This window comes from Oryctolagus cuniculus, chromosome X (genome assembly GCF_964237555.1).
Source record: "Oryctolagus cuniculus chromosome X, mOryCun1.1, whole genome shotgun sequence".
NCBI classification, from domain to species: domain Eukaryota; kingdom Metazoa; phylum Chordata; class Mammalia; order Lagomorpha; family Leporidae; genus Oryctolagus; species Oryctolagus cuniculus.
This window is the reverse complement of record NC_091453.1, coordinates 18,197,932-18,224,835: the sequence shown is the minus strand read 5'-3', so window position 1 is coordinate 18,224,835 and position 26,904 is coordinate 18,197,932. Positions and strand designations below refer to the sequence as shown.

At 38.8% G+C, this 26,904-nt stretch overlaps 1 protein-coding gene across 18 annotated transcripts in view; it reads left to right on the top strand.

The window, feature by feature from the left end:
- The window catches only part of DMD (dystrophin), a 2,248,405-nt gene that overhangs the window by 1,718,718 nt on the left and 502,783 nt on the right, over nt 1–26,904 (top strand). For all 18 annotated transcript variants that reach the window (XM_070067426.1, XM_051827673.2, XM_051827679.2 and 15 more), the window contains one exon: nt 14,464–14,653. In XM_070067426.1, the coding sequence (XP_069923527.1) occupies nt 14,464–14,653 (190 nt within the window). The remainder of the gene's footprint in view (nt 1–14,463; nt 14,654–26,904) is intronic.

Genomic DNA, 26,904 nt, shown 5'->3' with positions numbered 1-26,904 from the left:
CTCAGCTTGGGATACCTGTAATCTTTATCAGAGTGCTGGGGCGGAGTTCTGCCTCTACTTCCAGCCCAGCTCCCTGCTAATTTGCAACTTGGAAGGCAGCCCATGATGACTCAAGTACTTGGGTCATTGGCACCACCTGAGAGACCTGGAGGGACTTCCTGGAACCCTGGCTTGGGCCTGGCCCAGCCCTGGCTGTTGAGGAGTGAACCAGCAGTTAGAGAATCAGTCAGTTTCTCTCTCTCTCTCTCTCTCTGTGTGTGTGTGTATGTGTGTGTGTGTGTGTGTGTGACTGTCTCTCTGTTTCACTCTGTCACTCTGCCTTTCAAATAAATAAATGATAAATAAATCTTTTTGAAAAACTGGTTTATAACTTTGTTTCCATGATCATTTTAGAGAAGTGATCAAATTGTTTAGTGGTCAACTTGTTTGGATTTTTAAAGTGCTGTGTCATCATCAATGTTGTCACTAACATATATCCTGAAACAAACTAAAGCAAATCACTTGATCAATCAGTGAGGGTCTTAGATGATGACATCTAAAGAGTATTTTTTCTTGGGGCTGGCGTTGTGGCTGAGTGGGTCAAGCTGCTGCCTATGGCACTGGCATCCTAATAGGCATCGCTTGGAGTCCTGGCTGCTCCACTTCTGATCCAGCTCCCTGCTAATGATCCTGGAAAAGCAGTGAAAGACGGATCAAGTCTTAGGAGCCCTGCATCCTTGTGGCAGACCTGGAAGAAGCTCCTGGCTCCCCGCTTCAGTTTGATGCAGCACTGGCCATTGCAGCCATTTGGAGAGTGAATGAGCAGATGCAAGATTTCTCTCTCTGTCCCTCTCTCTCTCTGTACTCTGCCTTTGAAATAAATAAATATTTTACAAGGTATTTTTTGTTGATTTGAGAAATCACACTAACAAAAGAATGAGCCAGATGCTTTACAATTTGATATCCGTAATGTAAAGTAAGTAACAGTCACTCAAAGGATTTCTAATCCAATTTCCTTACAATTAAGCTATACTAACATTTGAGAAATGAGACAAGGTAAAACTCAATATGTGAATTTCTCTTTACTAAAGCTCCTCTCTGATCATTTTTGTCAAACTTTATTAATTATATATTTTTAAAAAATACTTAAACAGTGGAAGGTGTAGTTTTAATAAAATGTGAATGTGTACTTTTTCTGACAATGTTGAAGAATATTTACTTATGAGGATAATTTTATTTATTTTTTAAGATTTATTTTATTTATTTGAAAGACAGTGTTACATATAGAGGTAGAGACAGAGAGGGAGAGAAGTCTACCATCTGCTTGTTCACTCTCCAAATGGCCACAGCCGCCAGATCGCTCCGCCAATCCGAAGCCAGGAGCCAGGAGCTTCTTCTGGGTCTCTCACATGGATACAGGGGCCCAAGTACTTAGGCCATCCTCTGCTGCTTTTCCAGGCCATAGCAGACAGCTGGATCAGAAGTGGAATAGCCGGGACTGGAACCAGCGCCCACATGGGATGCTGGTGCTGCAGGCTAGGGCTTTAACCCACTGTGCCACAGCGCTGGCCCCAATAGTTTTATTTTTTTGAAGACTAAGAAAAACTCTAAACTGTACCAAGATTTTTGACTAGCCCAAAAGGAGTTGACATAAATTAATTCATTAATATGTACCAACATTGTTGTTTTTAAATATTACACTTATCACAAATATTCGGGGTAAAATTCACTTATGTTATTATTTGAGAAATGAACATTCATGTGTTTTAAAAGTCTTGCCTGATTTCCTACAAAATGATTGAAAGTTGCATCAGGAACTAGACTTTAAAAATCCATTTTAAATCCCAAAGAAATTAACTATACCATAAAAAGAAAAAGTATTTCTTCTTTAGAGATATCCATGAATTAATGCTGTTCATGACGTCATATCTTAGAGAAAATGTTAAGCGTCAGGTGAGCTGGGATGCTTTGGACTAACTCAAAGAAACGTTGCCCTGACTGTACCCTCTTATGTGTTGTTTCTATCCCTTCTTCAGGGTTCCTACCCCGAACTCAACCCCTGTCCCTATTCCTCTTTATCTCTGCTGGAATCTCCATGGTAGTTCTGCATTTTTGGCATTTCCTTCCCATGGGTTCTGGTACTCTGCTTTGTTTGCCCACGTGTTTTTCCCATCCCCTGTGACCACAACTTGCCTTCTTATCTCAGCCCTCTCCAGAATCATCTAGCTTTTCTAGGTTTTTCCAGATTCCCTACTTCTAGGTGTTTTTTTCTACTTCTTTGGACTCCTGGTGCTCTCATTTGCCTTATCTTCTCTTCCACACCTGTACTGTTACCCCCTTAGAGATGGCAATAAGGATCTTGCTATCAGAGCAAATCTTCAGCACAGCCGCTATGGAGTGTGGCTGCCTTGATGTTGTCCTTTTTTTGTTTTTGTTTGTTTGTTTGTTTTGTTTTTTTCTCCATAGTGCGTGCAGGTGGCTTGATCTGCCTAGCAAGGTATCTTCATTGAGGAAATAAAATTGATTTTAAAAGTCCTGGATTATTTCGCCCCTAGAAATACAGAAGAGAAATAATTTCCTACCGGATATACAGAGTAGCACTTGTGTCACATGGACAGAGTATGAGCGTGTTACGTTTCATGTTGTTGCAAGTTCCTGCCTAGGACCTTCATGTTAATTCTTGTCCACATTACAAGTAGCTATCAATTAGTTGCGAATTATTTTAATGCATCTTTTACGGCTGGCGCCGCGGCTCACTAGGCTAATCCTCTGCCTTGCGGCGCCAGCACACCTGGTTCTAGTCCCAGTCAGGGTGCTGGATTCTGTCCCGGTTGCCCCTCTTCCAGGCCAGCTCTCTGCTGTGGCCAGGGAGTGCAGTGGAGGACGGCCCAAGTGCTTGGGCCCTGCACCCCATGGGAGACCAGGAGAAGCACCCAGCTCCTGCCTTCGTATCAGCGCGGTGCGCCAGCCGCAGCGTGCCAGCCGTGGCGGCCATTGGAGGGTGAACCAACGGCAAAGGAAGACCTTTCTCTCTGTCTCTCTCTCTCACTGTCCACTCTGCCTGTCAAAAACAAATGCATCTTTTACAGAAAAGACTGTCCCTCCTGAAAACTCTGGTTTGGAATATAATCTGCACAACTATTCATAGTGTGTTTTCCTTTCCCCTTTCTTGTCCACACTCTAGAGTTGTCTTATACTTTGTGTGTATTTTTCTTACAAAAGTAATAAAAAAGAAATCTTCCTCTTTTTCACTCCTGTCAAAGCAGGTTTACCATACTTAGATGAAGTTAAAAGAATCGGTTTCTACGTGCGAAGGTTGATTGGCTCCTCCTCTCGTGTTCCTTGCCTTCCCACCCACAGCAAGACTGTAAATGTAAACGGATTCCCTGGAAGATGAGCTGGGCTGCAATTTTCAACTAATTGAGAGAAGCAGCCCTGAGTCGAGCACTGTCAGGCTGATTTGAGGCTTAAGATATGATGATGATGATTGTGTCAAATGTAATCAAGAACGTAGGCTCGGAACTGACTCAAGGGTTGGCTGCTTTTAATTCAGATTCGGAGATGAAGTAGACCTCTGGTTCACTTCATAGTCACAGCTGGCTGTAAAAGAGAGCAATTTCTAAAATGCTATTTCATTCTCTATGGAGCTGTAAGGATCAGAGATTGGAAGCACAGGAGGGAAACATCCTCATTTATCTCTTTAAAAATTCTATTTATTTTCAGTATAATATCCTTCATCTTGAAATTTCCCTGTGGCTCTGTGTCAGTGGTTTTCAAACGTCTTAGAGCCAGTACCACCTCTTTGCTTTCCTCAAAGTAACAAGTACTTTGTAACACCTTCCCTACTGTTGTGAAACAAAATTTGTCAGTAATATGCCTTACCTGTTCATACAATGTTTAAATGATGCCATAACTTCAATTTTAAAGAGAAATAAGTCATTTATATAAAATAATAGATATTTTAGTATGTACATATTTTAGCATGTGATTCTGCAGATAGGATCATGAGGGAGGCTGTAAGAAAAATAGGAGCTGGTTTCCTGGAAAGATTAAACTGGTAATTTAATAAAAGAGACAGCTCCATGCATATACACAGATAACTACACATTGGGCTTCATCAGATGGGATCATGTGGATGAAGTTTTTCAGCGATGATACCACACACAAAATATCGACCAACGCAGTGACATTATTGTACCATGTGTGGCATTGCTGATCATAATGTAATTTTCCAAAATACTGAATAACTCTTGATGAAATTCCTCACAACAAAAAGTAAAATTTTCCTTAGATTTTCACAGTAGTTAGTTGCATTTTTAAGAAATGAAATGCATACTAAAGCCTTGAGAAAAATATTTTATAGTTGTGTAGAAAATTGGGTTAAGTTCTGGTTCCTGATGTTTACAAACAAGTTTTCCACACTTACGAATGCCCAGTGAGACTTTCAGAAGTGCTGTAGGGTGGTTGTACAGGAAGTCTCTGATCTGCAGTCCCTCCCTCTGGAATGCCAGGAGTATTCTTCAATCACTCTGTAGTCAAATACACCCCACCCCCCCATTTCCAGAATGCCACTTTAGTTGACGTCCATAGAAGTTGGCTAAATATTTTTCCAAGCAAAATATGAGCTGCGAATTAATGAAATAGCAATGTTCTCTGAGGACATAATCTAGTTCTTGGTGATACAGTTGCCATTTTTACAAGATTGAATGGAATAAGCAAATGTTTAATATCTACTAGATTGGCTAATATAAAATTCCATGATTATCACTGCAGTTATAAGCTATTTCCACCACGTATATTGAATGACATGATCTCTGTAAGTATAAAAGACTTATGTGACACCGTTCTATTCTCCATCCTCTCCCATTGCTATATTAATTATCTTCTAGCCAGTTGTTGACAAAAATGATTAAATTCTGTATAAAAATCACAGGAGATATTACTGTAGCTACCCCAAATATTTAAAATAGTAAATACTACTTAGGTGGAAGCAATGAGAGAAATGTGAACTGATTTCTGGAAAAGATTAAATGGCTACACTCATATACACAGATAAATACAACCTGTATTATCTATATGTTGGAGGCAAATATAATTTTTTATACTGAAAGATGTTTAGCCTCTTAGGTAAGCAAAATACAGCAGTCTATTTGCATTTCATCAGGGCACTTGACAAGGTCTTTTATTATATTCCTGTGAATAAGGTGGAGAAATACCGACTTGGAGCAAGGTAAATTGGATAGTTTAGAAACCATTTCATGCTTTTACATAAAAGCTGTCAATTAATAGATCAGTGTCAAGTGGCAAAGGAAGTTCTCTGGCATTCTGCTGCAAAGTTCGATTCTCATTCCTGACACACTGGATGTTTTTGACAGAACCTGAGGAGACCTACAGAGAGGATGTCCTTCAAGTTTATGGGTAGTAAAAAGCAGTCAGGGAGGATGTTGGGTGACAGGCACCAAATGTGTTCTGGGACAGAATAACTTTTTTAAAAAAAGATTTATTTATTTATTTGAAAGTCAGAGTTACACAGAAAGAAAGAGAAGCAGAGAGAGAGAGAGGTCCTCCATCTGCTGATTCACTCCCCAGTTGGCCGCAATGGCCAGAGCTGTGCTGATCTGAAGCCAGGAGCTTCTTCCAGGTCTCCCACGTGGGGGACCCAAGGACTTGGGCCATCTTCTACTGCTTTCCCAGGCCAGAGCAGAGAGCTGGGTTGGAAGTGGAATAGCCAGGACTGAAATCAGTGCCCATATGAGATGCTGAATCTTCAGGCAACTTTACCTGCTACGCCACAGAGCACAGGATAACTTTTAAGATCTTTTTAGTACTTGGCTCTGGGCCAGGGTCAAATTTATATGCAGTTTGAAAACTTGCCCAAATAATAGGTGAATATTGACTAAAATGGGTATATGTAATGCTCTATTTCTGCAATATTTCTAAAACACATTGAATTAGTATTCTCTACAGTAGTGCAGTTCAACATTTTAAAAGAAAATGGTTTGTTTCTTTAATTTGTACATACTTGTGGGGTATGGTATAATGATTCAATACATGTATACAATGCATAATAATCAAACCATGGTGGTTACCATTTCTGTCTCCTTAAACATTTAAAATTTTGATTAGCACGCAGTAATCATACGTATTCCTGGAATACTGTGTGGTATTTCAGTACACATATACAATGTATGCCTGTAATAACAGGGTAATGAATGCTTCCATCTCCTTATCACTATGATTGTAAGCTTTGAGCTCTTCTCTTATACTTACTTGTTACTGTGCTATTCACAATAGCTGATATATGGAATCAGTCTAGATGTCTACTAATGGACGAATGAATAAAGAAAATGTGGTACAAACACACAATGCAGTATTATTCAGTCATAAAAGAATGATAACCATTTATTTGGAGCAAAATGGATGGAACTAGAGGTCATTATGTTAAATAAATAAGCTAGACTCAAAAAGACAAATACTGTATAGTCTCTCAAATGTAGGAACTAAAAAAAATCAATTTCAACTTAAAATCATAATTACTAGAGACTGAGAAAGGTTGGGGAAGAGTGTTTAGGGGAGATTAGATAATGGGTAAAAAAAAGAAAGAAAACCACAATAGTGTTTCACAGACTGTGAGGGTAACTATAGTTTACATTAAGTTTTCATGTGAGAGTAACACAAATCCAGTCATTCACAACTACAATGTGTTGCCCAGTAAACGAATCCACCATCTCCCTTTTGCTGATAATCTAAAGCTTGGCGAAAGGAACAAACTCCAAAGATTTTAGTATCTATAACTCATACAAAGCAAAACACAATTTTGGTCATAGACTTGTTCATTCTCAGTTTTAAACTCCTTGGCTGCAACTGAATAAGTAGTTTAGTAGAGACTAAGTTTTCTGTAACAAAAAGATCTATAAAGTATTATGAGTTTCACCTGAAATAATTTTTGGAAGCACTATGTAAACTTGAAAATTGTATAGAAATTATTGTTCAATAAGCTTACATCAAGAGATAATTTCAAGTTTTTTTCTAATTTTGAGAGCATGTGCCAGAGTCATAGTAGTTTTAACTGAATGTATTGAGTGTCTGTTAGATGCCAAGAAACCAGTTAGATAAACAGTATCGATGATCTCAAGGAATTTTCAGTAAGTTAATGATGATGAATAACAGTGATGATGACAATGAGACTATAATAAGTGACATTTCATAAGTCAGAGAATTCTTGAAACTAGGCACAGCCCTCAGATGCATTGCTTTAGTGTTGTAGTTCTAATCGAAAAAAAAAAAACATTAATTTACAATAACATTCTTCATAAATTTTAATTGATCTTTTGAAAGGTCATCACTTTAATTCAGAGTATCTGGATCTTTTACATGCTGTTCTCCCCTCTAGTAATTAAAAGTTAGAGCACAAGAAACTTTAAATCTTTATTTTGATGAGGTTTTTAATAAGCTCAAGCTATTTGTAATCTCACATTTTGTCCTGGAAGTCGTATCAGACATTAAAATGGGTTTAAAATTAAAAGGATGATTCTTTTAGATTCTACCAAGATATAGTCACTTTGAGAGATTAATTTCTCACTTGACCTTATAAACCATATTTATTTTATTAAATATATTTAAAATTTCTAAGAAGTCTGTGAGGAGATTTTCATATTAGGTAATTTTCATGTTAAACATTTCCCAAAACACATGGACTTCCCAATGATCTCTATCATTAACAAGCATTTATTAAGTTACCATTTATGAAAAGGCCACCATTATATGTACTATGTTTTTCTACTATGTGATAAAAATCAAAACATTTGATTATTGCCTGTAATACCTCCCTTTGAATAAAATTATCAAATCTACCCCAAGTCCATAGTGTAGTGTTTACTCTAATAGTTTCCTGAGATGGCAGTTGAAGATGATAAAAAAACGAATATTAATTTCTATTGTCTAAACACACATATACCCCACAATCCTAACTCAAATAATAATCACAGAAAACATATTACTGTCCATTAAAGTTACCTCATAGAGATATTGGGCAAATCTACCTTGAGAAATAATGTCTTAGAGTGCAGTGCCCTAGATTGGGTGTTTCCAGTACCGATACATACCACTTACTTTGGTTACTTCTTAATTTGCTTATTCGAAAGTGAGAAACAGAAAGAGAGTGATCTTCCATCTTCTGGTTGATTTCTCAAATGCCTGCACCAGCTGCAGTGGGTCCAGGCTGAAATCAAGATCCAAGAACTCCATCCAGGGTGACACATGGCACAACCTGCCCCATGAACCTGATCAAATTATTGACAGTATCAAAGAATATTCTACCTGTGGAACAGCTTGAAAACTAAAAAATATAGGTGCCTTGTTTGAGGCTTGACTCCTCCGCTTCTGAGTCCAGCTTGCTGCTAATGTGCACTCTGACAGACAGCAAGTGATGGCTCGAGTATCTGGGTTCATGCCACCCATGCAAGCGGCCAGGGGGGAGCTCCTGGTTCTTAGCTTTGACCTGGATATTTAGAGAGTGAAGCAGTAGGTAGAAGATATTCTCTCACTTGCTCATTTGCTTTCTGCCTTCCAAATAAATAAATAAATCTTTAAAAACTAAAAATTTTAAAAACAGTCTTCATTTGGTTAAATAGGTGACTAATGCTACAAGTGACTACAGCAAAATGAAACCACAGATCATCGATACTGTTTATCTAACTGGTTTCTTATTTTTATGAGCATCAGTTCAATTAGATAAACTGTTATTGAGCATTAATCATGGTGCTTTTTTAAAAAAAGATTTATTTATTTGAAAGGTAGAGTTACAGAAAGGCAGAGGTAGAAAGAGAGAGAGAGAGAGAGGTCTTCCACCAGCTTGTTCACTCCCCAAATGGCCACAATGGCCAGAGCTGCACTGATCTGAAGCCAGGAACCAGGAACCTCTTCCATGTTTGCCACTCGGGTGCAGCGGCCCAAGGACTTGAGCCATCTTCCACTGCTTTCCCAGACCATATCGGAAGTGGAGCAGCCAGAACTAGAACCGGCGCCTATATGGGATGCCGGTGCTGTAGGCGACAGCCTAACTCGCTGTGCCACAGCGCTGACCCCCAATCATGGTACTTTGAATGGGAGCCCAGCTAGGTGATTCCACTTCTAGGAAAGGACAAAAGTGTTTAAGATCCATGTATCACTCTTTAGGCAAATTGAGAAAAACAATTCATGAATATATGCGATACGTGCTACATTTTAGCTACTGGTAAGAAATCAGACGGTTTATAGCCCTAATCATGTTGTAATTATATTTAAATGTTTACCTATCTGCCTCTTGTACCAGACTTGACTGGTAGAAGTCAAGTTTGGCTGTGTTAAATGCCAAGTTCTACATCCTATTTGATTTTGTGTCAGCATCACCTAGAATAGTATGGAATAGAAAGATACACAGGTGAATGAATGATGAAAGATTGAGATGTTGGCAAACTTGTGGAAATAAGTTTTAAATATAAACTTCATTCTTATCTGTGAAGAGAGTCAAGCCTCTTGAAGGGAATGAAATAGCCAACTTAATAAAGTATCCAAAGAAAAGAGAAGCCGTCTGCAGGTCGTATAATGTAAATACCTCATGAGAAAATGAGAGAAGAACTGAATATGTTTTAAAACATTTAAAGACTTGTGTGGGCATCAGTTTTAAAGATTACCTTCTGTGCTGTACCTTAGATCTTTGATCCCTTGTACTATGAATGAAAAGCAAGCATCAATAGTTAAATTCAAAGGAGAGAGTGTATTTCTCGCTTGACAGCTAGATAACAAAGGAGAAAAGACAAACATTTTCTCATTGTCACACCTTTCTGTAGTCATATTTCTATGAGGCTGTTACCCAAGGACATATAAAGCCACTATCTCATAGTGGGCAGCAAAGGAACTGATGGAGTGCTAATCCATCCATTATTGATGGCTTTTGCTTAGATTTGTGCTTCTCGTTAGTGCAAATTGCTAACAGAATTGCTAGGAAGGAGAAGGAATCTTTTATGCAAAGTGTTACATATCCATAGGTAACAAAATTCTAGCTGCTCCTTGCAGATACAATATAAAATTATTTTTAAACGTCAGAATGTAATTTATTTACTAGCAAAATAGTAGAGAAAGTTATGGTTACAGAGAATGTGAACTTCAGGTTAACTCTGATTCTATGTGTCTGACATTGCAAGAAACTTTTTGATCTAAAGTCCAGGTGCTATTAAGGCATTCCTTCCCTCTGATCTCTATACCACAAAGAAAAAAAAAGGAACAAAATAGTGATCTTATAATCCTTATCCTAAAAATATCATAGTAGATTATTGTGGCTAAAATGCCAACCAGCCAGGAAGGAAAGATTCAGAGTATGTGATTTGGTTACTCCAGGACAACACCAGGGCACAGATGGAAGCGTTACTGAGCAGAAGACTGAGTGCTGTGAATTTCCCCAATTTGTCATACTTACAGAAACACCTGGACAAAATCACCTTCCATATCTGATGGAGCCTTTTTTCTAAAACTGCATTTACTTCCTTTCTTTAATCTCTCTCTCTCTCTCTCTCTCTCTCTCTCTCTCTCACACACACACACACACACACACACACACACACACTTATAACCCTGCAAGAATCTATTGAAGGGACAAAACGCTGAAGCTATAAAGCTTAGTATGATGCCGCAGCTGCCAGAAACGTGCTCATCCAGAGACAGCTGCATGTGAAGGTGCAGACTCACAGAAGGCATGTGGTTAGCATCTCCATTTTTCAAGAACTGATTATTAATGAGACAATCAGATAAATATATTCTCTGGTCTGTCATTACAGACACACACACCATGGTATCTCTGAAAAAATGTCTAAGAGCCCAGATTTTCTGTTTAGTTGAATGTCAGCCATTTCTTATGGGCCAAGTTAATACATAAGAAGCAAAAGAGATGGATTGGTATACTTGTGCAGTGGGTTAAACCTCTGCTTGGTGTGCCTGCAGCCTCTATTGGGGTGCTTGGTTTAAGTCCCGGTTACTCTGCTTACCATCCAGCTACCTGTAGATGCACCTAAGAGGCAGCAGATGATGGCCCAAGTACTTGAGTTCCTGCCATCCACATAGAAGTCCCACATGGAGTTCCTGGCTTTAGCCTGGGTGTGCAGGCATTTCTCCCTCTCCTCCCACTTGACTTCCAGGCTGCTGGCTTTGGCATGGCCCAGCCCTGGTTGTTAAGGGCGTTTGTGAAGTAAACCAGCAGGTGGAAAACCTGTGTGTATGTGTGTGTCTTCCTTTCAAATAAAATTTAAAAATAATTTAAAGGAATAGAAAGAATTTAAAATTTTCTCCACAGTCTATAGTTTGGTAACCCCGACAAAAGAATCTTAAAATAATCTGTGTTAAGAATCTTTAGTTTTGTTCTAAGCTTATCCTTTATTTATGATTCTTATTACAGCCATGTGATTAAAGAAAATTAAAAATTAGGCAACAGGCCGGCACTGTGGCGTAATAGGCTAAGCCTCTGCCTGTGGCACCAGCATCCCATGTGGGAGCCAGTTCATTTCCCAGTTGTTCCTCCTCCAGTGCAGCTTCCTGCTAATGCACCTGGGAAAGCAGTAGAAGGTCATGCAAGTCCTTGGGCCCCTGCACCTGTGTGGGAGACCCCGAAGAAGCTCCTGGCTTCAGGTTAGCTTAGCTCTGACCGTTACCGCCATTTGGGAAGTGAATCAGTGGGTGGGAGACCTCTGTGTGTGTGTGTGTGTGTCTCTCTCTCTGTAACTCTACCTCTCAAATAAATAAATAATATTTTTAAAAAAGTTCTAAGCTATCTTTAGCAAATATTTTGAGACACAAGTATGGAGATTGAGTACCCTTGACTCAGTTCTAGTCTATACTTGGCACTAGGAAAATCAGTGATTCAGTATTTATACATGGATCCCGGGAGAAAGATTGAAACCTTAAAGCACCCACATAAGTAAAAAAACAACCTCACCTATGATCAAAGAGGCTTGCAAAGGAGCTCATTTGAAGAGATTTTCTGCTGTTACTGCTACTGAATTTTTTTAAACATTATTTCCCAAATTAGAAAATAGCTTGATGTTGTCAATACTTCTGACCACAAGGGTACCATTTAGGAAAACCATCCCTTACCATCCCTTGGGGCTTCATTTACAAAGCAGCCAGCTCACCAGGTGGATTTGACTGAAGATCTGATTGTCTGAGTGGAACACTTTCATCTGATTTATAGGCATCATATTTTGCAATTAACTCTTGGAACCTTACTTACTGCTTTCTCTGGCGACAGAGAGTGAATGGTGTTTCTCTTTTAAGGAGAGAGGCGCTAAGATGCCTGAGTACAGCTCAGAGTGAAGATGGTGCTGATAATAAAATGCGCAATCTCTAATTCTCTCTGCTTCCCTGTGTCGTGGCAGAATTTCACGTTGTCTCCTTATTTTGTTTGAAATTGGAGTATGTGAGAAAATATGTCAGTGTCTAACCTTGCATTTGTCTTCCACAATGTGACAGCTTATTTCTCTTCCAAATTTGAGGCTGGAGATGGAGTGAGTCTGAGCACAAACTGGATGAAATTGCTCCTCTTGTAGGTCAGAAACGGTCAGTTGTCAGCAGTTACACATGGTTCCATCTGCACATCGAAGGCCTGCTTGTGTCATTAGTATGCTCAGAGCTGCTGCAGCCATTTTGAATTTTTAAAATCATGATAAATACAAAGATAAGTAAATGACAATTTTGATATTTCTCGTTGCGAGAGTACTGATGGAAGCAAGATAAGCCAGCAGGACAGCCCTTGAACTATTTAAGGTTTAGCTTGCTTGCCCAACCAGAATGCTATGCTACCTTTCAACTGTGCAGTATTAAAGTTTATTTAGGAGTTGATAAATAGCTTAGTGCAATGCTTCCTTTTTCCAATCGCAGTATCCTCATAAACCTATTCTACCCTCCACCAGTTAATGCAGACAGAAGATTTTTATCCAGTATGAGCGCCGAAACTACACTGTGGAAGACTGTGTGCTCAGCAAAAACCTCACCCCTGATGAATAAACAGCTCTTCCGGGGGCTTTGCTGCCGCTGGCTCTGCAGGAGTTGTTTATTGCCTGGTTTGCACATCCCATGATAAAGTTGCTGCTGAAATAAATTGCAGTTTTGCATAATTATTGACAATCACATCTTAACAAGCAGTTTGTATCATAGTCAAGTGTTCAATTTTCGAAAATCCGTTTTTAGCTTTGTTGAATCCCAGAAAGTATTTGTGTAGTAGTAGAAGGCAAATAAGGCATTTAAATAGAGTACTAATTCCCTCCTAGCAGACAAAATTTACCTGCATCTTTTTAGATGGGACTCTTACTGCTTCAGGCAGTTTTTCCTCCCAAGCTATTATTATGTAGATATTTGCTGAAGGCGTGTGTGTGTGGGGGGGGGTATCTGCAATATATGAGTTATATATATAGTATCGGAAATATGAAGCATTTATTTTAGATTTTTATATCATTGGGGAATTTGCTTCATCATTTTTAAAATACTAGAGGAATGGAATAATGGGACGTGGGCAAAAGGAGCTAAGATTTTTTAATAACTATAATATGTGATTGTATGACATGTGAGGCATTCAACCTTCCATGTGTCTTTGTGTTTAATTCTGATCACAGCGACAGATACATAGAGGTTACTAACTGGCTCTATCATGCAACTGGTAAGGGACACTGGGAATTGAACCCAGCTCAGTCTATACTTTTTCCATTACACATAACATTTTTCTCATAGACAATATTCTCGCTGGTTTGATTATGAGGTAATAAAATATAAAGCTGATACAATAGTTAGAACAAACTGATGTCATACGAAATGATATTTTTGCATAATAGTTTCTATGAACTGTTATTTTTCTCCTTGTTAGTGTTTTTTACCTCTGCTCTCTGATCTCTTTCTATATTTCCCCCCTCCATTGTTCACCTTTTAACTCTAGGTTTGTATATTCTCAACTTTTCTCTTGTCTGTCCAGTCCTTGTTTCCTGCCCCAGGGTGACATCTAAGATAAGCCTGGTGTAGGGATTTTAGGGTTTTACCTATAAAGACTGGTGTCAACTCATGCAGCATAATAAAATATGCATTCAAAATTGCCCAGCATAAAACTACAGAGCTTAAAAAATATTTTGGAATGTCCATATATGAACTGGCAAACTTCCAAAGCTTCATACACACACCCGCACCTAGGGATATTAGTGTGTGTATTTGCATATGTGCACATATGATATATAGCACTCTTTCTCTTTGGAGGGGACTGGTAGAGATCTGTAATTGCCATTCTTTTTTTTTAACACTTTCCCCATTCAGAAGCCCTTCGGTTCAATACAAATACAGGCACACAGACCGCAGGATACTTTAGTGGTTGTTGCTTCAAGGAAGAGCTTTATCAATGGTTCATCTTGGCTCCGCTCATGGAGTTCACTGAGCGCACCATTCCGATGTTTGAGAACTGCATCTGTTCCTTTGCAGAGTGAACGAGCGAGAAGCTACTTTGGAAGAAGCTTATAGATTACTGCAACAGTTCCCGCTGGACCTGGAGAAGTTTCTTGCCTGGCTTACAGAGGCTGAAACAACTGCCAACGTCCTACAGGATGCTACCCATAAGGAGAGGCTCCCGGAAGACTCCAAGGGAGTGAGAGAGCTGATGAAACAATGGCAAGTAAGTCAAGTGTTTCCGCTTTAGCACTTCGGTGGCTCCAGTTGAACAGTTCTCAGCACTTAGACTTGTAATTGATAAACTGAGGATAAAATAAAATAGTTGTGTTTAGGATGTCTGGTATATTTTAACATTTGGGCAAGAAGAGAGAAGCAGAGAGGGGAAGAAAGGTCATTTATAATTCCATTTAATACCCCAATATTCTAAAAAGTATATATTTTTCACCAGAAAAAAAATCTTACATAGAAAAACCGGAGGTTTGATCAAGTAGGAACTTGACTCAGAGAAATAAGTTAGGGACTGGTTTATTAAATTGAAAAAGTTGCCATTTTGAGTGTTTATTTAATATTTTACAGGGAAAGCATCTGTATGGATTGTCTGTTTTATTTAGCGTTGCTAACTGAATCAGTTTCCCTTCATTACTTTCAAATACATTTTAAAATGTTAATCTGGCATTTTGTAGCTTTCTTCCTAACATGATCTGTGAAAATAAAAATGAGATGGCTAAATTTGTCATAGTTAATGATCACACAATTTTCAGAGAATTGTTTTTCATAGAAACAAAAATTATTGCTATGAAGTTCCATATGCATAAACAGTGAAAGCAGAAGTTTAGGGTAGTTTTGTTTAAATGGACTTTTATTTAATTGGAGTCTTGGGGAGAATCATATTCTCCAAGTCCAGGAGGCTCCTAAAATTTATTCTCAATACTTGATACAATTTTCCTGAACTATTGTGGAGTTGTGTGTTATATAGTTGCTTATTTTTGATTTGATGTAAGACCTTTACTAGTACCTCAAATACAATTTGGAGTGTTAGAATGGCATGATTGATTCTTTAGACTAACTAAATTGTTTTCATGTTTCTGAAGTTGTGATGGAAAAGTGATAATATATCCTAGGTTAGAAAATAATTCTAAAATCAAATCACAATAAACAAAGGTTCGTTCTTTCCCCTCCTCCTCGCCGTTCTGCCTCATTTGTTTTTCTGGTTGGATGTGAGATTTGATCTACTTTGCTGCTCTAGTGCATAAGTAGATGGTGGCAGCACTTTATATCTTGTGGAATTCCTCCTTCTTGTATGAACTGTGCGAAACACCTGCCCCGGGGTTCCTCCTCTGACTTTATTTGCTCCTCTACAATGCATGGTGACTTAGTTTGATCATTTGGAGATAATTTCTTTAGAATGATACCTGACTATATTATCCCAGATGTCCTCATGGCTTGTGATAGAATGTAAAAGCAATGCAAAGTTAGATTTTTTTTTCCTGATTACTTTTAGATATAAGGTTAGATAATGTTCTGATATAACTTATTTGGCTTATGCTGTTTCATAAATAAAATTTTATTTTACCTTGTAAATGCCTATAAAGCCACTCCAGAATTTTAATAAATATATGGATTCATATTTTTCTTCACCTAAGGTAGATAAATATTAAAACTTTGAGTAAGTGGATATTTTAAATTACTTTGAAGATAAAGAATAATCCTGTGACTAAAAAAATAATTTGATGTCAGAGATTTAATAAAATGCCTCTTAGAATAATAAGTCTGGTTGAGGGCAAAGTTACATCCATTACCTCTTATACATTTTTTATTTATGTCTGCAGTAGCATACAATGAAAATTCCTATATAAAATCCTTATCCTGAGAAAGTACGAGATATTAAATCATTAAAGGAAATATGTTTCATGTTTCTGAACTATATTTGCTGTGGAAGAAGAAAGAACAAACTATAATTTGAATTTAGATTTCTGATCTCGCTTTCAAAAACAGGTGGAAATTGTTCTGAAAGCTTCTTAGCTGTCATATCACTCAAATATGTGTTGCTTCTTTGTTCATTTTTTTAATGCCTTAACCAAACTGAAGTTTGTTTGTTGCTCACCAAAAATCCAATGTCAGTCAGACTACCCTTCTCTACTTTTAAGCAAGAGCACACGTTGCACGTAACCTTCAGGGTACATGAGGCAAAGACAGACAGATTTGGAAAATGAGGCAGGAGATTTTTACAGCCTCAGCCCCAATGTGATAAACTACATTCTTTTTTTTTTTTTTTTTTTTTTTTTTTTTTGACAGGCAGAGTGGACAGTGAGAGAGAGAGACAGAGAGAAAGGTCTTCTTTTGCCGTTGGTTCACCCTCCAATGGTCACCGCGGCCGGCGCGCTGCGCTGATCCGAAGGCAGGAGCCAGGTGCTTCTCCTGGTCTCCCATGGGGTGCAGGGCCCAAGCACTTGGGCCATCCTCCACTGCACTCCCTGGCCACAGCAGAGAGCTGGCCTGGAAGAGGGGCAACCGGGACAGAATCCGGTGCCCCGACCAGGACTAGAACCCGGTGTGCCGGCGCTGCTAGGCGGAGGATTAGCCTAGTGAGCCGCGGCGCCGGCCCTACATTCATTCTCAAAAGTCACTCAAAACTCCTTGACATGTCATTTTCTTTGGAACCTTAGAAGCATTAGCAAAGATTCTCAAATGAAAACAGATAGTTTTCCTTACCCCTCTTAGTTAATGCTGTGTCTTCTATAAATTCTAGTTGCCTGAGGATTAAACTACATGGGATAGATAGGCATGACATACACCGCCAAGTCTGATTTATCATTAGATGGTTGAATAATGGTCTTTTGATGAAAGAGTTGGTGTTATCACGGTGAAAACTATAAACTACTGAAAATGTTGATTATTGTTAATGGCACATTGCAGCTGAAAATGGGGTTCAAAAGCAGCAAATAGAAATGCCAATCTTAGGCTGGTGCCATGGCTCACTAGGCTAATCCTCCGCCTTCCGGCGCCGGCACACCAGGTTCTAGTCCTGGTCAGGGTGCCGGATTCTGTCCCGGTTGCCCCTCTTCCAGGCCAGCTCTCTGCTGTGGCCTGGGAGGACAATGGAGGATGGCCCAAGTGCTTGGGCCCTGCACCCCATGGGAGACCAGGAGAAGCACCTGGATCCTGGCTCCGGATCAGCGCGGTGTGCCGGCCACAGCGCGCTGGCCACGGCGGCCATTGGAGGGTGAACCAACGGCAAAGGAAGACCTTTCTCTCTGTCTCTCTCTCTCACTGTCCACTCTGCGTGTCGAAACAAAAAAAAAAGAAAGAAAGAAAGAAATGCCAATCTTGAACATAATTAAAACAATATAGCTTAGGAAATTACTTGAAATTTCAGTATCAAAGCTAAACAGAAGTGTTTCCTTTCCTTTTCTTCGGGGATTTTTGAACAAAAAAGAATTTTCTATAATCTGGATGGAGGAAAAAAGTATCATAGTTTGACTTTTCAGTTCATTGGAAGAAGCTGATAGCCTTATATTAATCAGTTTACATACCAAGCATACTTGTCATATATTACAAAAAAAGAATAAATAAAGGAAGCTTGGGGCTAGTATTTGGAGCACAGTTAAGACACTTAAGGTGCCCGCATCCCATATCAAAGTGCCCAGGTTCCAGTCCTGGCTGCATTGCTGACTTCAGCTCCTATTAGCGCGTTCCCTGGGAGGCGGGTCACAGTGGCCCAAGTACTTAGTCCAGATGGGCTTCTTAGTTCCTAGCTCAGGCCTGGACTAGCCCTGGCTGTTGCATGCATCTGGGGAATGAACCAGCAGGTGGAAGATCAATCACTTTCATTCTCTTTCATATAAAAAATAATTTTTAAAAAGGAAATTTTAAATGTATGTTCAAATCACTAGCTCTCCCAAAATATGTGTGTGCATGCGTGTGTCTGTGTGCCCCAAAGCACCGGTATTTTACTTTATATAAGTGCTACTGAGTGGAGAGAAAGGGTCAAACCCTCACAAAGTTTTTCTAAGAGTTGAGACTGGCGCCTGCTACCAATCACTTTTATTAATCAACTACTTCCTAGGATATAGAATTTCCCCAGAAAAATCATAATTCATGGCTTCTATAAGCACACAAGTATTATGAAGCACATGCTTCCTGAATGGAATTAACCTGATAAACTCCATGCTGAAAGACATTAAAATTTCTTTCTATATTAGGAAACAAGTGTTACTCACTTCTCTTAATAAATCAGGGACATTAGAGTTGTCTTTGTACTTCAGGGTGAGGGCATTTTTCTTAGAAATATTGTTATCTCTGATTGTCTAAATTGAAATTTTTGAAACATTGTATTTTTATAGAATACCATATAGAGCCCTGAGTGGGGAAGGTTTGGGAATTTTTACATGGCAAATTTATCCTTAAAATGAAGAACTATATTCATAATTGAATCGGATTGTTTTTCTGTCCAAAACATTTCCTGCTTTGGGCCTAAGAGAACTGATAAAGATGTTCAGGGTTCAAAGTTCTGAGCTAAAGCCCCAGCTAACTAAGTGAAAATGGGAAGATGCTGCATTTTTGCAAATATGTCACCAGCATTTCACAAGTCTCAGCTGGTTCTGTAAATACCCCCAAGAGATCATTGTGATACCAGCTTGTAAAGAAGGTGAGTGGGTATTGGTATGCGGTGGGGAGAGATAATGATAAAGGTGTTTTAATTAGGATCTTTTTCTCAGCAAGAGTGAATACTGAGAAAATAATATCTGAAAGTCCTTCATATGTGAGCTGGTGCACACCTCATTTCAACTCACTCCTTTCTCTGTTCTCACGTATTTTTACTTCTGCCTCCTCTCAACACATCCCCCACTGTAAAAATTCTCTTCTATTAATAAAATACATCGAGAGAGACAGGTTTTATAAATGTTTAATTTTACATCTGAACACACTTATAGATTAAGATATCTTTGATTTCTAAGAGATTATTGAAATTTGGGAAGTAATTTCTTGAATGTTTCTCACAAAACTCCTGGCCCATGACTAATTCCCAAGGAAGAAGATAGAATTCACTCTTGGTAGCATGATTAGTATATTAGTATATTGAATAAACTGGAACATCCTATTTCCTGGTACAACCAAGAATTTAGCAATTGTCTAAGGATCCCTAATTCTTTTTTTTTAAAGGAGGGATTTTTTTTAAAGATTTATTTATTTATTTGAAAGTCAGAGTTATACAGAGAGAGAAGGAGAGGCAGAGAGAGAGAGACAGAGGACTTCCATCGGCTGGTTCACTCCCCAATTGGCGATAACAGCCGGAGCTGCACCGACCCGAAGCCAGGAGCTTCTTCTGGGTCTCCCACGTGGGTGCAGGGGCCCAAGAACTTGGGCCATCTTCTACTGGCTCCTCTCACTCTCTATCAAATAAGTAAAAATAGAAAAAAATACATAAGAAAAGACTTATTTTCATACACTAGAAAAACTAAAAATAACAAGATTTAAGAATACAGATAAACTCAATTCAAATTATAGCAACAGATTGGAATACACTATTGGTTTCCTTTTCTTAGGAATTAGGGATCCTGGGGCTGGCACTGTGGCGCAGCAGGTTAATGCCCTGGCCTGCAGTGCCAGCATCCCATATGGGCACCGGTTCTAATCCCGGCTGCTCCTCTTCCAACCCAGCTCTCTGCTACGTCTTGGGAAAGCAGTGTAAGATGGCTCAAGTCCTTGGGCCCCTGCACCCACTTGAGAGACCCAAAAGAAGCTCCTGGCTTTGGATCAGTGCAACTCTGGCCATTGAGGCCATTTGGGGAGTGAACCAGTGGATGGAAGGCCTTTGTCTCTGTCTCTCCCTCTCACTGTCTGTAAATCTCCGTCTCAAATAAATAAATAAAATCTTAAAAAGAGAGAGAGAGAGAGAGCTCCCTCATCTGCTGGTTCACTGTCCAAATGCCCACAATTGCCAGGGCTGAACCAGAATTGGAGCTGGGAGCAAGTAACTCAATCCGGGTCCCCCAAATGGGTGGCAGGAACCCAATGGCTTGAGCCATCGTCACTCTTCCAGGATCTCCACTAACAGGAAGCTGGCATGAGGCGCCACAGCTGTATCTCAAACACAGGTACTGTGATGTAGGATGCAGGTATCCTAACCGGCACCTTAACCCCTGGGCTAAATGCCTGGCCCTGAAACTGAATGATGATAGTTTTCTCTTGTGAAATGCTCACTGCCTACTACTCTGGATATGGAAAAAAATTATATGTATTATTTTCCTGAGAACTTTTGTTAGTTCAGCAGATCTTTAGTAACCACCTGTCATGTGTCATTCTGTTAGGTCTAGTGCGGTGGTACAAATTTATTCGAAGAAGTAAATTTCTTTATTTTCTTTTTTTGTGAGGAGAGGAAGCCCAAACAAAGAAAATTGATTTCTCATAGTTCGGGATGCTGGGAGTCCAAGACCAAGGTGCTAGTATTGCCGGGTTCTGGTGAGGACCCTCTTCCTGAATTTCAGACAGCCGCCTTCTCTCTGTGTCCTTTCTCTCTGCGTCTCACAGTGCTCTGGGGACTCATCTTCTTCTTTCTTATAAAAGAATTCACCACATCATGAGGGCCGCAAGACAGGTGCTTGCAAACAGACTTCAGGCAAAACACTGGGTTGTGTGGTCAATAAGTAACAGTTCTATTTTCAAAATATAAAGGAATATAATTTAGAAAGCATAATAGAACAGAGAAAATAAAAATCCCAGTGCATTATTCCTAAGTAAGGATCAGTATTATTCTGTGATGCTTTGGTTTCTAGTGTGTGTGTGTGTGTGTGTGAGAGAGAGAGAGAGACAGAGAGAGAGAGATACTAGATCACTATGTAACATATTGAAAAGGCTCTGTGTTAGAACCAGATTTTTTTCCTGTGGGAGGCTTGTATTCCACAGGTGAATACAGCCATGCTAAAATAAATTATAGTAGTGGTGTGGTGAGTATTACAGTAGAGGGCTAGACAAAGTCTAGCAAAAAAAAAAAAAAAAAAAAAAAAGAAGAAGAAGAAGAAGAAAATTAGGCTAAACCTGCCAGAGAGGCCATGACACACACCTAAGTGATGACTTTAAGCAATGTTTATACATTGAAGGAGCTGGTAACGCTGCCGATCCCTGGGTTCCACCCCCAAAAGATCACTGAATTGATCAAAGCATATTCTTGCCATGATTCTAATGTCCAAAGCTGAGAACCCATTTAGAGAAAGTCATATTAGAAGAATTTGTTAGGAGGTAGCCAGGCATACAGGATTGAAAAGACCATTCTTTTTTTTCTTTTTTAAAAAGATTTATTTATTTGAAAGGCAGAGTTACAAGCGTTAGGGAGAGACAGAGAGAGAGACAGAGAGAGAGAGAATCTTCCATCCACTGGTTCACTTCCCAAGTGGCCACAACAATCAGGGCTGGGCCAGACCAAATCCAGGAGCCAGGAGCTTCTTCCAGGTCTCCCGTGTGTATACAGGGGCCATCTTCCTATGCTGTTTTTCCAGGTGCATTAGCGGGGAACTGGATCAGAACTAGAGCAACCAGGACTCAAACCAGTGCCCATAGGGGATGCAGGCATCACAGGTGGTGGCTTAACCTGCTACGCCACAACACTGGCCCTGAAAAGAACATTCTTTTTTTTGCTGTTTTGTATTTGTTTTTAATTTTTAAACTTTATTTTAAAATTAGTTTTTAACAGATTCAATGTGATTTGTAGATACAGTTCTAAGAACATAATATTTCTTTCCTCCCTCCCCCTCTCTCCCTCCTTCCTTCTTTCTCTCTTTTTTTCTTGGCAAAGGAAACAGCATGTCTGCAGGCCTGGTAGGGACAGTAGTTTGATAATAGGAAGGAGCTTTTCTATGGTTGGGGTATGACTATTAGAAGAAATGAGAATGGGAAGTTCAGCTGGAACTTAATTACTATGAAAGACACCACGATATAGTTGAGTATGGGCAGAAATACACCTGATTTAACACTTACTAGCTTATTGTCTGTCTGCTAAGTCCCAGTTATACTCATCGATATAATGAGAATAATACTTCACAAGATTTTGTCAGGATTAAGTGATTGGATAGGAGAAAGAGAGACAGGGCACACGACCATGCTCCCATCTGCTGGTTCACTCCCCAGATGCCCACAGCTGCCAGGGCTAAGGCTGGCAGCAAGTAATTCAATCTGGAGTGAGCAGAGTGTTGGACTCCGAGGACTCAGTAAGTAGAGGCTGGACTTCTCTCCCACCGGCATGAGTTTTTTTAAGGGTCTGAGGTATGGGAAGGCATACCTGAGTTTTAAGCAAGGAAGTGGAATGACCAAGGCCATTGTTGAAAGATTAGTAACTGCAAGGAGAATGAAGTGAGAAGTTATTTGTGTCGTATTCCAAGCAGTAAATGATAATTAAGGTGGTACACGTAAATAAAAAGAAATATTTGGAAGTGAAATTCAATGTTGTGATGTAGTCTATGAAAGGGGACTATGAAAGAGGTGAGGAGAGAATGTGAGGTGAAATAGTCACTGCCTGCTTACCACTTGACATGATTGAATGAAGAGTGGTGCCTTCGTGGGCTCAGGGAACTCAAAGGACAACGATGTGGTGAGAAGTCAAGAATATGATTGTTTGTGAGATAAGGTGAAATTATCACCTCCCTTGAAGCATTTTTGGATATGAATCTAAGGTTTAGAGAAAGATCTGAGTTGAAAATAAAAAATTGTATGGCACTGGTGTGAAAGCCATAGAAATAAATAAAAATGGTGTCTCTTTCAATAATATATGCAGTGATTTAACTATTGAATAAAGGCAAAAAGCTAGCAAAGTGTGGTCTAAAAGATCCTATAGGAAAAAATCAAAATGTTTGGGTAATACAGCAAAGATCCTGAAAAACTCTTTACAACAATGACAGTCTCTTCTGTCATATAAACATAGAAAACGTTATTTTTCCTTTTGTTCTCATGTTGCTACTATAAAGGTCCCATCAACATACACAATACTGTTGACTTTAGAATGGAGAGAGGGATTCAGGGGTCACATGCTTGTCTTCTTACTATGTCCTTTATTATGGTCCTGCTTTGGAAGTTGAAATTTCTATAGGTCATAAAGAAAATCCAGAAAGAAATAGAGATAATAACTTAAAATTTAGTACAAAAAGGCATCACGAGGACAAATGTTCAGAACGGATGTTTTATCTCCAGTAGAAAGAAAAGACTAAATATAAAAATAAATCCTCCCCGCCGTGGCTCACTTGGCTAATCCTCCACCTGTGGCGCCGGCACCCCGGGTTCTAGTCCCGGTTGGGGTGCCGGGTTCTAGTCCCGGTTGCTTCTCTTCCAGTCCAGCTCTCTGCTGTGGCCCAGGAGGGCAGCAGAGGATGGCCCAAGTGCTTGGGTCCCTGCACCGGCATGGGAAACCGGGAGGAAGCACCTGGCTCCTAGCTTTGGATCTGTGCAGCACTGGCCGTGGCGGCCATTAGGGGATTGAACCAATGGAAGGAAGACCTTTCTCTCTGTCTCTCTCTCACTGTCTATAACTCTCTCTGTCTCTCTCACTGTCTAACTCTGCCTGTCAAAAAATAAAAAAAATCCTTCCTATTTTGGCGGTGATGAAGAAACAATAACTTCAATTTAATGCAATATTAGTTGAGTCATTTTTAAGGGTGGTAACATTTTAGACTATGTTGCTGTGGTCATATTCATACTTAAACATATAATGTATGTATTGAAACCTTTAGAACCTATTTTTCTGGATACTACTATTATATTAAACACTTCTCTGGCATGGTACAAAGGAAGAATTAAAGTAAATAACTTTGTAATTCACCGGTTGTATTCTGTTATCTTATATCTACACACCAGAAGAAAAGCCCACATAGCCAAGAAGACACTGTGCTTATTGAAAAGTCAATTTTGATAGCCCCTAATAACCATTGTCTTTTATTCCTCACAGAGCTTTTGTGAGGCTCTTATAAGGTAATAAATATAAAAGCACTTTGAAAAAGCTTTCTCCAAGTGAAAGATCCTTATTAATGTCATGAATTATCATTAGACAAAAGGCAAACGGAAGATATAAATCTAATATTGTACACTTAAAATCGATGAATCAAAGTTACATTAATTAATAATGAGAATAATAGCTAAATATTTCACTTTTCTAATTGACAAAGTATTTTTACTTTCATGTTCTAATTTGATCCTCACTGTAAACCTATGGTGTTGGTACCATTATTATTTCCATTTTCAGTTGAGGAGGGTAAAATGGAGAGGATAAGTAATCTTTCTGTTGCTACTTCATTGAAGACCTACTAATTTGAGATTTATTACACTAAACTTAGGAGGGCAATTATGCAAAATAAAAGTCATTCTTAATAAATGTTTAATTCACTGAGATTAAAATCACCATGTTTTATGAAGTTATTATGATAGATAATAATAACAACTAACATTTGTGAATACTTAATCATGTGCTAGGAAGTGTGCCGTGTGCTTTCCTTACACAATGTGGTATCATCGTATCATTTTTATGGATTAAAAAACTGAAACTTTGAGTAATTGGGTAACTTCTGCTGAGATCATGCAACTATGTATATAGAAATGTCAGTATTTAATCTTAAGTCTAATCTTCTGACCTTACACTAATCCTACTTCCTTACCCATTACTCTACACTGATCCAGCATTACAAGCAATGACCCAAAATAACCAAAGCAACTTTCAAAGCACTTACCAGTAGGATTTTGTTGGTTAATGAAGTGGTTTTACTTCCTAAACATCCGTTTTTCCTTTATATTTTTCATTCTTGTTTCTACATCTACCTCTATCAAACACACTTCTCTGTGAAATCACTATAAATGAACTAATGAAAATACCCTTACAAAGTCCTCATTGCCCTAGAAATCTATGCATATTTTGGTTTTTTGCCCATGACAGTCTTCCAAATTTCCCACCTTTTGACTTGCTGGGATAATATATTATACTAATTGTCTTCCTAATTCTCTAACTACTCATTTATTCTTTCTTTGTCTGAGGATCTATCCCAGGTATTATTTTTTAATTTCAGTATCATAATTCTTTAGTCAATAAATAGTTGTAAGTGTTATTTATGTCCTAGGTATTAGAATAGAAACAATCTTCTGTCTATCTCCTTTCATCCATGATTTGGATACTTTTATCCTCTTTCAGTATCCATCCCACATTTGTTACTGTATGTGGGATATTTCTTATGTGTTTCACAGACAGTAAAAATTCAGCATTTCCCAAACAGGCTTTGTTTTGTATATCAAGTCTTTTATCTCCTATCCTGCTATTCAATATCAGTATATTTTTATATGTTTTTTTTAATTTTTATTTAATTTTTATTTAATTTTTATTACTTTTTAACAGATTCAATATGATTTTTGGATACAAATTTAAGAACATAATGATAGTTCCTTCCTCCCTCTCTTCCTTACTCCCTCCTTCCTTCTACCTTTCTTTTATTTTTTTAGTTTTTGAGATAACATATTTTAAATTTACATTACAGGTAAAAGGCTTAATACTTCACCAAATAAGAAGTTTAACAAGCAAAAAGCAAAATGACCTTAGTTTAGTGGGAGTATACACAATGGCTACAAACTATAATTGAATGGAAAAATGACCATTTCACCCAAATACAGGGTTTTTTTTTTGCCAAATAGTCATTCATAATTTCTTTCAATAAAATAGAACCAATGACAATGTAATATCTAAATATTTCCTGTGTGGTTACAGATAATAATTAAGTTCATTTAGACTTTAAGCAATTTCTTCTCAACAGTTTATATGCAGAAATAATTTTATGCAAATTGCAATGTGAATAATTATACATTATATTTTTTGTACTCTATTTGTTACCACAGATCAGGGAAAACATATGGTATTTGTCTTTTGGGGGACTGGCTTATTAAGTATAATGACTTCCAGTTGCATGTGTTTTATTGCAAAAGACAGGATTTCATTCTTTTTACAGCTGAGTAGTATACCATACTATATACATACCCCAGTTTCTTTATCAAGTCATCAGTTGTTGGGCATCTGGATTGAGTCCATATCTTAGCTATTGTAGATTGAGCTGTAATAAACATAGGAGTACAATCCAGTGCCGTGGCTCAATAGGCTAATCCTCTGCCTTGTGGCGCCGGCACACCGGGTTCTAGTCCCGGTCGGGGCGCCGGATTCTGTCCCGGTTGCTCCTCTTCCGGTCCAGCTCTCTGCTGTGGCCCGGGAGTGCAGTGGAGGATGGCCCAAGTGCTTGGGCCCTGCACCCCATGGGAGACCAGGAGAAGCACCTGGCTCCTGCCATCAGATCAGCACAGTGCACTGGCCACAGCGGCCATTGGAGGGTGAACCAACAGCAAAGGAAGACCTTTCTCTCTGTCTCTCTCTCTCACTGTCCACTCTGCCTGTCAAAAAATAAAATAAAATAAACATAGGAGTACAGATAACCCTTTCATATACTGATTTCATTTTGTTTGGGT